The sequence below is a fragment of the Mixophyes fleayi genome, chromosome 12 (assembly GCF_038048845.1).
Source record: "Mixophyes fleayi isolate aMixFle1 chromosome 12, aMixFle1.hap1, whole genome shotgun sequence".
NCBI lineage: Eukaryota > Metazoa > Chordata > Amphibia > Anura > Limnodynastidae > Mixophyes > Mixophyes fleayi.
The window spans coordinates 71,929,786-71,941,742 of record NC_134413.1 but is presented as its reverse complement, the minus strand read 5'-3'; the positions used below and the strand labels follow the sequence as shown (position 1 = coordinate 71,941,742).

Here is an 11,957-nt window from a genome sequence, read left to right as displayed (position 1 = left end):
TAAAAACAGTGCATAGAAATCTGGATGTATTGTTATTTTTGTGAGATAATTGAGGTGTCTTATGTACAGTTTGTGACAAAAGCAATTATATTAATGGCCTGTAATGATAATATCATCTGACTAGATACAGTATTTTTTAAAAAAACAAAACCACAACATCTATGGCAATAATGATCTCTGTATTATTATCTCATTCACTGCTAAGGATCTACTCCTCTTTCAAATAAAAGGCGCCTCTTTCATTTTGAAGTAAGGGAGGTGTCAGGATTGAGGCAGCGGAGCCTGTGAGGTAAAAGCTGGTGGGCAGCAGTGAGACACGATTGTGGGCAGGAGGCCTGTCAGGGAAAAGATCATGTAATACGTGTCATGGGGAATATCAGAGAAAAGTTAGCAAGTGTTGTCAGGTTATTGTTGTTTGAGGAGGGGCCGTGTGGGGAAGAGACTTCTCCTTCACATGCCCCCTCTGCCCACATGCTTTAGTCACACATGCCCCCTCTCTGCCCAGCTCCTTTAGTCACACATGTCCCCTCTGCCCAGCACCTTTAGTCACACATGTCCCCTCTCTGCCCAGCACCTTTAGTCACACATCCCCTCTCTGCCCAGCACCTTTAGTCACACGTCCCCTCTCTGCCCAGCACCTTTAGTCACACATGTCCCTCTCTGCCCAGCACCTTTAGTCACACATGTCCCCTCTCTGCCCAGCACCTTTAGTCACACATGTCCCCTCTCTGCCCTCATGCTTTAGTCACACATGTCCCCTCTCTGCCCAGCACCTTTGGTCACACATGTCCCCTCTGCCCTCATGCTTTAGTCACACATCCCCTCTCTGCCCAGCACCTTTAGTCACACGTCCCCTCTCTGCCCAGCACCTTTAGTCACACGTCCCCTCTCTGCCCAGCACCTTTAGTCACACATGTCCCCTCTCTGCCCAGCACCTTTAGTCACACATGTACCCTCTCTGCCCAGCACCTTTAGTCACACATGTCCCCTCCCCATCACCTTTAGTCACACATGTCCCCTCCCCATCACCTTTAGTCACACATGTCCCCCCTCTGCCCAGCACCTTTAGTCACACATGTCCCCTCCCCATCACCTTTAGTCACACATGTCCCCTCTCTGCCCAGCACCTTTAGTCACACATGTCCCCTCTCTGCCCAGCACCTTTAGTCACACATGTCCCCTCCCCATCACATCACTCCTTCTCCTTCTTACCTTTCCTCGACTACACAGGAACAGGAAGTTATCCAGCAGCAGCTCCTGCACTGTGTACCATGTGACTACAGCAGTCACATGACCTCGTGATGTCACAGAATTATCTGAAAGGGATTTAGCCTCTACCACCTAGTAATGAACGTAACATATAGCTGACTAGCAGCAATGTTATCACTAGAGTAAAATAAAGTATTACTGCATTGTCCTTAATGTAGAACAGCGGCGGCCATTTTCCCTTAGTCTTTCATACACAATACTGCTGATACAGTTATGTACCAGTGACGTTCCAGAGGGGGCGTGGTCACATACTCTTGCAGGAGCCATTTTACAACCTGGAGAGCAGCTTTAACTCATTCATATATAACAACAACATCCAGGACCTGTACAAGGCTGAGGTAATATCTTCTAACAATATATTATTATTATGCTGAAAGCAGAGATATGAAGGATTATTATACAGAGGAGTCTGTATAGGGAGACATTACAGCTCATATAAAATGCTGTTTATAATGGGAGATTATTATTATATAGAGGAGAGGGATGTTATAATTACCATATATGCAGAGGGATGTGACAGCTCCCAGCACACACACTGTTTATAATGGGTGATTATTATTATTATTATTATTATTATTATTATTATTATTATATAAAGGATAATAATCTATATAGTGATATATAAAGAGTAATAAGACAGTTCCCAGCACACGCACTGTTTATAATGGATGAATATTATAGAAAGGATAATAATCTATATAGTGATATATAACAAGGAATAAAACAGGTCCCATCACACACACTGTGAGCTGTAAAGAAGTAAAAAATTAGTAGGTACAAAGCGTCCCATCCAATCCCGTTTTCAATGTATCATAGTAGAGCGGGTGGGTCCCAATCCTGTTGAGAAAATGGTCTAGTCACTACACTTGCATAATGTGAGTCTGTAAAAGTCTAGGTTGCACGGTCTAATCACGTCGTGCAGGTTCCCTGTTTGTTGGAAAGTCAAGGGTTTCTTAGATTGAGTAAGGAACTGCCCCACCGTTCTAACCCCCGCGTCATTCTAGATCAGGGGTCGGCAACCCCCGGCACTCTTGCCAGACGTGGCACGCTGACCACTTTTGTCTGGCACGCCGACGCTGAAGCTGCTTCAGTAAAGCAGCCGATGATGGCCGAAACGGAGCTTCTGCCATCACCGGCTGCTTAACTGAAGCTGTTTCATTAACGAAGTATGCCACAGTGAAGCTGCTTCATTTAGCAAAGCAGCCAGTGATGGCTGCTTTACTGAAGCAGCTCCAACCCAGGTTTCAGGAGAAAGACGAGTCCACAAAGGTAAGTAAGAGCAGCAAAGTGAGGGGCACATATACTTGGCATACTTTGTATTTGTGGGGGCAACTGTGGCATATTATATATTTCTGGGGGCAACTGTGGCATATTATATATTTCTGGTGGCAACTGTGGCATATTATATATTTCTGGTGGCAACTGTGGCATATTATATATTTCTGGGGGCAACTATGGCATACTTTGTATTTCTGGGGGCAACTATGGCATACTTTGTATTTCTGGGGGCAACTGTGGCATGCTATGTATTTGTGGGGGCAACTGGAATATTATGTATTTGTGGGGGCAACTGTGGCATGCTATGTATTTGTGGTGGCAACTGTGGCATATTATATATTTCTGGGGGCAACTATGGCATACTATATATTTCTGGGGGCAACTATGGCATACTTTGTATTTCTGGGGGCAACTATGGCATACTTTGTATTTCTGGGGGCAACTGTGGCATGCTATGTATTTGTGGGGGCAACTGTGGAATATTATGTATTTGTGGGGGCAACTGTGGCATGCTATGTATTTGTGGTGGCAACTGTGGCATATTATATATTTCTGGGGGCAACTATGGCATACTATATATTTCTGGGGGCAACTGTGGCATACTATGTGTTTCTGGGGGCAACTGTGGCATACCATGTATTTGTGGGGGCAACTGTGGCATGCTATGTGTTTCTGGGGGCAACTGTGGCATACCATGTATTTGTGGGGGCAACTGTGGCATACTATGAGTTTCTGGGGGCAACTATGAGGCATAAGATGAATTGGGGACACAATTATGAGGTATGAAGTGAACTGGGGCACTACTGTGCGGCATAACGTTTTTTTGCTGTTCCCTTACTGTTAATATGATATTAGCCTCATAAAATGAGACATATATATATATATATATATATATATATATATATATATATATATATATATAGCCGAGGGGGGAGGGGGTGGCTACCACCTGCTTGGTGGCCCGAGTCCCCACTGGAGACCTATCTTTGAAAATAATTGTAAAGGTCATGTGACTGCGGTGGTCACATGGTACTTGGCGGGCTGCTGGATATCTTCCCATGCTGTGCAGTGGAGAATAAGGTAAGAAGAAGGTGTGCTGGAGAGGGGGCATTTGTGACTTAAGGTGATGGAGAGGGGCATGTGTGACTAAAAGTGCTTGGCAGAGGGGAGGGCAAGTGTGATTATAGTATGTGGGCAGAGGGAGGCACGTGTGATTAAAGCATGTGGGCAGAGGGGACATTTGTGAGCAAAGCTGCTGAGCAAGGGGACATGTGTGAGTAATGCATTTTTCTGTAAGAGGGTGGCCTGGTGCTTTTCACCTGCTAGACATGCCCCCAATGATGCACTGCCATGCCCCAATTGTACAACCACTTGCATGGCAAAAAAAATGTTGCTCCGCGGCGACACAGCATTTTTTTTTACCTTGCTTGACTATAAGGGGGGACACATGAATATGCTGTACTGGGGCCATGAATTTCTCTAGGCAGCCATGTATGTATGTATGTATATATATATATATATATATATATATCACACCCAACTGGCACACCTGGGCGTCACTAGATTTTAGCCGGCACTCTAGTAGAAAAAGGTTGCCAACCCCTGTTCTAGATAGTGAATAGCTAGGCAGCCTCGCCATTCTAAAAACTAGGGTTCCCAAATAGAGAAAGATGGATAGATAAGTAAGGTTTAGTTTCCATGTATGTATGATGTGCCACAATTTTCTAGTGGACATAAAACGGTGGTTGTCAAGAACTGTCGCTGATACGTTCTTAGAAAGTTCTATACCTAGATATGGGATAGCATTGTGCGCCAATTTAATTGCTATGTTTCTAGCCAAGTAGCGTCAGGTAAAGCAAGGATCCGGTATAATGCCAGGGATTTATCAAACGGACAGCTTGATAAATACAACACGGATGCCCCGAAATACAGTATGTAGGTCTCAAGCATAGGATCAAGTACTAGGTTGAAGAGTAAGGGTGACATGGGGCAGCCCTAACGTGTACCCCTCGTCATGGGTGCCGCCTCTCCAATCAGGCCATTGATTAGTAGAGAGGTGGTTGGGCAAGAATAGAAAAAGCTTATGGGCCTGAGTCATTAAGGCAGCATACAGAGCGCATCGTGCAGTTGTTCTCAACGGCACGTAAATCATCTCTGCGTACTCCTGGAGTCGGCAAGGAGCGGATCTCAGGATACGTGTGGTGATGACTATGGGCGTAGGTTCACTCTGCTGTACTAGACCAGACACTGCAGGATGCGTACAATACATATGTGGAATAGGAAATCTCAAAAGAACCGTAGACCGCCGTAACTGTCATTTGCGTTGGCATACGCAGCGGACTTGCTTTCGTTGACGGCCGAGTGTCCTCGTTCTGGGCATGCGCAGAAGGGAAGTGCGTATGATACACACAAATAACAGAGATACCTTCCTTAATGACTCGGGTCCTATCAGAGTAGTGAAATCCTCTCTGAATGCCCCACATTTGTGTACCTCATACATATAGGGCCAGGATACTGCATCAAATGCCTTATTGGCGTCCAGGCTAAGTAGTATATTCTTGGAAGGATATTGTAAGGACGAGGAGGCCACCACCGCAATTGCTGTACATATGCCCTACACCGAGTGATGACCTGTCACAAATCCTAGCTGTTGGTCAGTTAAAAGTGATGATATAATAGACTGTAAACGAGTGGCCATGTTTTCAGCCTGCAGCTTAATATCCAAATTCAGTAGCGTGATAAGGCGATAGGAGGCCATGGATTTTTCTCGGTTTCAATATAAGCGTAGTGAATGCTTTATTAAAATTAGGATTTGATTTTGATTTTTAAATTAGTGCAACCCCAACGGGTCTGTGCTAGGTTATGTTTTACTCACTGGAGTTGTACGATTTACTACACTGTTCAAACTGCTGAAATACCAACTCTGATTAAAATGAGTTACAGGTTTTGCTGTATTTTTAGTTGTAAGTTTTACGATTATAGAATGTTTCCACTTTCCTGGACTTTTTAAATGTGCAAAATGGACAAGAAGGGCTAGTTTTACAAATCCAACCCCTGTCCTACATGTAAGTGTTTCCTATATGGACTGTCTAGTAGAATGTATCTAGCACTTACCTCTCCTATTATCTTCCGTAGGTTGGCCATTCTGAGTCCTCTGTCTACTACAAGAACCCACTTTAAACTTGTCTTTATAGGTGAGCTCACTGAAGGTTTAGGTGATAGGTGAGCCCACTGAGCTGCAGTAGATGTAAATGCTATATACACTCTACTTTCCTGTATATATGAAACAGTTACATATAGGAAATTGGTTGTATTTGTAAAATATACTATTATTGTATTGTAGTTAACTCCTAAAAATTCCAAATACATGGAGCTTCATATTTTTTTCTCCAATTCAATACACAGGATTGCACCATAGTAATAAAGAGATTTGGTGGTCCACCCTCCAGTGTGTCAGGAGTATTGAGCAGGACCCAGAGCCCCATCACGGTGCCTCCACCTCACTCACTGATACATGAGGAAAACAATGACAAGAAAATCCTGGAACTGCCCAACAAGATCATTCAGCTGGTGACTGGAGAGGTGACTGCTTGGAATGGGACATAATACAGTAACACCAGGGGATGTGTCTGCGTGATGACTGTATCATTGGGTGTATCAGGTTCCTATAAAGTGTTGGGATGTCACTGTCTATTTATCCATGCAGGAGTGGACGTATTTAAGAGGGCAGAAGAGTCTTTTCAAAGACGTAATGATGGAGAATCACTGGATTCTCAAATCACTGGGTAAGAGGAGATTTTCATTTATTGTAGGGGAGAGAGCAGTTTTGAAGGCCACCTAGATACACATCATCTGATAATCACATATAAACAATGTTTTTAGTCAGTGAATGTTTCCTACAGATGGATCCAGTAACACAAATACCACAGAGAGATGTCCGTGTCCTCTTTATTCACAGGATTGTACACAGGAAAATCACAGTATTCCACAGGTAGGTGACATATTAGGGTCTCGCCAAATACTAAAGTGAATTTTCCAATATATGATCTGTAAAAAAAAAAAAACTTGTGTGAGTCATATACACTGACATTCCTCTGTCTCATCATAAATGATTAAATCAGTTATTATTAAATATATTTGTATTGTTTTGTGGGCTGTTTAGGATGACGTCATGACTGGTATTAAATTAGAATTTATAGAGGGAAGGAAAGAGACGTATGTGAGGGGTGATCAGCAGTGTAAGGAGGAGGAAATCAGCATAGGTGAGTAATAAACACTTATTACAGACAAGAGTCACATATTCTCCTTGTATAAACAATGTAATCAGTCACTGTGTGTTTCCTACAGATGGATCCAGTAACAGAAATACCCCAGAGAGATATCTCCGTACTCTTTATTCACAGGAGTTTCAGGTAGATGACATTTTAGGGTCTTGCCAAATACCTAAATGCCAAAGTGATTTTATTATATTATCTGTAAAAAAACAGCGTGGATCTTATACTCTCATATTCTTCTGTTTCATCTCACATTATTAAATCAGATATTATTTAATATAATATTCTTAAAGGGGTCGTGTCCTGGACATACATGGAGTACAAGTATGCTTGCTACGTTCTCCATCCTAAAATTCCTGCATTTATCCTCCATTTTGAGTTTGCTGGTTTATTTGGACTCTGTCTAGTCCTGGAGCTTACTTACCCCTCTTGGCATCCTCTGGGGTACTTCTCCTGATCCGCGGCTGCGGCGCTGCTCTTCGAGACCCCAGCCTGGTGTGCGGAGGCTGCTATCTGAGCGGACCCGCTGCAGCCTGACTCCTTGGTGGACAGCGCTTCTGCCTCTCCGTGCTGCCGGCGCTGACTGTTGGTGCGGACACCCCAGGGACCCCTGCTGTGGTGAGACAGATCACCATACTTACCCATCACTGTCAGGTCGTCGGGTGCCGACACTTGCTCAGGCTCTTCCCTTTACTGTGTGCGACTCGAGTACATGACAATGCTGTAGACTATACCCCTCTGCCCTGGGAGCGGGGGACGGACATTTTCTGTTCCTGTCCTGTAATCTGGGCTGACGTCTTGGTAGTGCCCTATTTTCCACCATAGAGAGCGGCGATTTGTCCTCATGCTGCACAGTTCTGTTGCTCCAAGTCAGCCTTCCATCCTGAGATACAGATTGGATCCCCAACAGCTGGGCCTCAGGCTCTGAGTGCATGCAGGTACCTCACACAGTGGCTGTAATTTGACTTATGCTATCTTGCCTGTTTGTGCTGTGATAACATCCTGGCACTTGACATCTAATATATATTACTCCTCTGGGACAGTCATTAGCTGATTTATTGAACCTCATTCCCATATCTGGATTATCCAGTTTGCCTTTTATAAGTGGTGTCTATACTATCTTGACTCTGTTCTATGATCCTGCCTTGGGTACTTTCATGGTAAGACTTTCATACAAGTGTTTATCCATGAAATACAACACTATTATTATACCCATTCCTCTATATTGGGATGTATTTTCCTCGTTATATGATCATGCTGCTCTGGCCGGATGGCTTGACCGGTTTGCCTATTCCTCTACACCCACTGACAGTTCTGGAGAAACTCCATTATGTGTGCCCTCCCAAACTACCAATGTTCCTAATGCACCAACCTCACCTACTTACCCTGAGGTCACATTGCAGCAGCTTCTACAGCTGGCCGACCTTTCCCTTTTTAGACATGATATGCAACAAATCCAATAGTGAGGGGCTGAAGCGGAGACTCTAGAAGATGCTACAGCACCTATGAAGGGTCAAATTGATAATTTGGAAGCTCAGATGTTGGCATGTAAGCAGACGCTTTCTTATAGTGAGGGGAGTCTCTGATGCAATAATACTCGTTTTGTGGGGCTACCTGAATAAGTGGAGGGGCCTGGTACTGAATGTTTCTTGGAGAAATGGTTAATTCAAGCTTTTGGGAAGGATTCCTTTACGGCTCAGTTCGCAGTGGAGCAAGCTCATCGCATCCCTTCTTAGGCAGCTCCACCCGGGGCACCTCCCCGTGCCTTCATAGCCAAAATCTTACATTAGAAAGACTGATACAACTCTGCGACCATTCCCCTCTTATATTGTCTGTAGACTTTTAGTTACCTTTAATGGGCAAGGGACCTGATCTGGTTGTCTTGTGGGAAGAGTTCTTTGTGGATAATGCAGAAACAGTCCAGCCCCCTCTTGCCTTTGGCAACTGCCTAAGAACTGTACCTCTAAATCTCCGTACTCTCACCGGTACTGAGGGTTGCAGTTACCCCTGGCAATCGCCTAAGAACTATTTCCCTAAAATCTCTAGACTCTCACCGGTACTGTGGGTTGTAGTTACCCTTGGCTACTGCCTACGTTCAGTTTCATCATCTTTACCTATCACTGTAAGTTCCGTTCCTTTCCGGACAAGTACCGGTACAGAAACCATTGTGGATCAGGGGACTTCTCTATCAACTGTTCCTTATTTATTCCAGTGGCAATGAGTGATATATCAGTCTTGACACCATCCACTCGGTGTCTCACTGGACTCGCTCCTGCACTTCCTACTCTACGGCCTCTGTAACTCTATTCCTGGGTTCTCCCCAGCCAGTGGACATCTCACAACCCTCTGTCTGCAGCCAAGTCTGTCCCAACAGTGAACACCGGACTTTCGGAGCAGACTCCGGGTTTTGCTGTACTGGCTGGAGGGGTTCCTAACAGTTAGCACTTCTGCCTCACAGCGCTGGGGTCATGAGTTTGATTCCCAACCATGACCTTATCTGTGTGGAGTTTGTATGTTCTCCCCGTGTTTGCGTGGGTTTCCGCCGGGTGCTCTGGTTTCCTCCCACACTCCATAAACATACTGGTAGGTTAATTGGCTGCTATTAAATTGCCCTTAGTCTCTCTTGGTCTGTGTGTGTATGTTAGGGAATTTAGATTGTAAGCTCCAATGGAGCAGGGACTGATGTGAGTGAGTTCTCTCTGCAGCGCTGTGGAATTAGTGGCGTAATATAAAGAAATAGATGATGATGATGATCAGGGGTGCCCATGAGTCCATGGGGACCCATGCCATCTGATATATACTGTATTATTGTCAGTCTTGATATTATTCTGTATGTTTTTGTATACCTGCATAAGTGTTGGAAATTTACTAATCTTTGATGTAATGTGTCACACCCGGTGATTTATATCTATCACGTTTATTCAGAAATAATTATTTTCTTTATGTTCTGTTTTGAAATACCAATAAAAAAACTTGACTAAAAAATGATCATTCTTTTGTGGGCTATTTAGGATGACGTCCTGACTGATATTAAAATAAAAATTATAGAGGGAGAGGAAGAGACGTATGTGAGGGGTGATCAGCAGTGTAAGGAGGAGGAAATCCCTACAGATATCGGCACAGGTGAGTAATAAAATGTATTACAGTAAAGAGTCATATATTTTGTTTATTGAGTCATTACAAGAATTCCAATTATGACTGCATCTAAGCAATGTGCTTGATAATGCGCTTTTATAGTTGTAATGAAGTGTTCGTCAATTGCAAATTGAAATTAAACAACTGAACAACTCGCTCATAGTTTGAAAATTTTGGGTATTGTAATCTGCAGCTCAATGTCCTTCCTTACATTTATTTTACTTTCAGCAGATGGATGTAAACGCAAGAATATCTTGGGGGAGCAACTGATTTTATCTACAGATTTTGAAATGGAAGATAACAACATTACTCAAGATTCTACAGGAGAGAACCCAATTACCCTAAATATATATCCAATACTTTACAGTGGAGATAAATTATCTGAACTCTCTAATCATGAGGAATGTAATCCTGATAACATAGATATTGTTACACATCGTACAGCTCATACAGATGATACATTATTTCCATGTTCTGAGGGTGGGAAAAGCTGTACAGTTAAATTATCTCTTCATAAACATCAGAAAAGTCACATAGCTGAGAACCCTTTTACATGTTCTGAGTGTGGGAAATGTTTTGTATATAAATCAAATCTTGTTGAACATCGGAGATCTCACACAGATGAGACACAATTTCCATGTTCTGAGTGTGAGAAATGTTTTGTACAGAAATCAAAACTTATTAGACATCAGAGAACTTACACAGGTGAGAAACCGTTTCCATGTTCTGAATGTGGGAAATGTTTTACACAGAAATCAAAACTTGTTGAACATCAGAGAACTCACACAGGCGAGAAACCATTCCCATGTTCTGAGTGTGGGAAATGTTTTGTATACAAATCAAATCTTGTTGAACATCAGAAAACTCACACAGATGAGAAACCATTTCCATGTTCTAAATGTGAGAAATGTTTTGCCGTAAAATCAAAACTTATTAGACATCAGTGAACTCACAGGTGAGAAACCATTTCCATGTTCTGAGTGTGGGAAATGTTTTTCACAGAAATTAAAACTTGTCAAACATCAGAGAATTCACACGGGAAAAACCGTTTCCGTGTTCTGAGTGTGGGAAGGGTTTTGCACAGAAGTCAAACCTTGTCAAACATCACAGAACTTACACAGGTGAGAAACCATTTCCATGTTCTGAGTGTGGAAAATGTTTTCCATGGAACTCAAAACTTATCAAACATCAGAGAACCCATGCAGATGAGAAAACATTCCCATGTTCTGAGTTTGGGAAATGTTTCGGATACAAATCAAATCCTTTTGAGCATCAGATAACAAACCATATCCATGTTCTGAGTAATGAAAATGGTTTACAAACAAATCAGGTCTTGAATATCACATAGGAGAAAAGCAATTGGACATGAAACAAGGAGCTGCAGTACTCTTTATATTGTAAAAACAGTTGATTTTATTAATGTAAATTAAACTAAGCATAATATATTTACATAGTTTATACACAAAATTTGATCACTCATGTGTGGAACTATTTTATCTACCAGATATCGTCCACACTGTACACAGTTAAAACAAGATTACCTTGATATATTGGGTACTGAGTAATATATAATTCTGGCAATGGGTTGGAGATATAATGTGGGATCTGAGACACTGTTACAGTATGTTTGTTCATACTCTCTAATTGAAGGTGTGAGTTCATATAATAATCCTGTAATCTGTAATACTTTGCCATTGGGGATTGATTATGAATCTTGAAAAATGTGTCCCACGGCCTAAATGCAATATTGTGATGTCATTTTTGTACAAAAGCTCTCATTTATATTGTATGCCCATGGCTAAGTGGGTCAAGATGTGTCTACAGGGGTGCAAAACTTTGCTCCATCTTATGGGGATGTGAAATATAAAAGTTCAGTAGTATTGACTCTTTTCATTTCACCTTTGCAATAAGACTTGTTCAGAGTGATCCGGTTATAGTAGGTCAGACTAGTGCAGGGATTGTTCTACAAGCCTGGTCAGTGATGGGCTCCATTTGTCACAG

At 42.6% G+C, this 11,957-nt stretch overlaps 2 protein-coding genes across 2 annotated transcripts; both read left to right on the top strand.

The window, feature by feature from the left end:
- Nucleotides 1-2,478: 2,478 nt before the first annotated feature.
- On the top strand, nucleotides 2,479-7,082 carry LOC142108365 (uncharacterized). The gene is made up of 6 exons (XM_075191991.1): nucleotides 2,479-2,538; nucleotides 5,953-6,129; nucleotides 6,254-6,332; nucleotides 6,450-6,538; nucleotides 6,710-6,809; nucleotides 6,895-7,082. The coding sequence occupies exons 1-6, from the start codon at nucleotides 2,479-2,481 to the stop codon at nucleotides 7,080-7,082; spliced, it is 693 nt and encodes a 230-aa protein (XP_075048092.1).
- Nucleotides 7,083-9,556: 2,474 nt separating this feature from the next.
- On the top strand, nucleotides 9,557-11,709 carry LOC142108693 (uncharacterized). The gene is made up of 2 exons (XM_075192533.1): nucleotides 9,557-9,944; nucleotides 10,185-11,709. The coding sequence occupies exon 2, from the start codon at nucleotides 10,247-10,249 to the stop codon at nucleotides 10,901-10,903; it is 657 nt and encodes a 218-aa protein (XP_075048634.1). The 5' UTR covers nucleotides 9,557-9,944; nucleotides 10,185-10,246; the 3' UTR covers nucleotides 10,904-11,709.
- The last annotated feature ends 248 nt before the right edge of the window (nucleotides 11,710-11,957 follow it).

Coding starts and splice junctions, on each gene's coding strand:
- LOC142108365 (XM_075191991.1), top strand. CDS start 2,479: ATGGCTGCTTTACTGAAGCAGCTCCAACCCAGGTTTCAGGAGAAAGAC. Junction 6,130..6,253: donor TTCAGCTGGTGACTGGAGAG/GTGACTGCTTGG, acceptor TTATCCATGCAG/GAGTGGACGTATTTAAGAGG. Junction 6,810..6,894: donor GGAGGAGGAAATCAGCATAG/GTGAGTAATAAA, acceptor TGTTTCCTACAG/ATGGATCCAGTAACAGAAAT.
- LOC142108693 (XM_075192533.1), top strand. CDS start 10,247: ATGGAAGATAACAACATTACTCAAGATTCTACAGGAGAGAACCCAATT.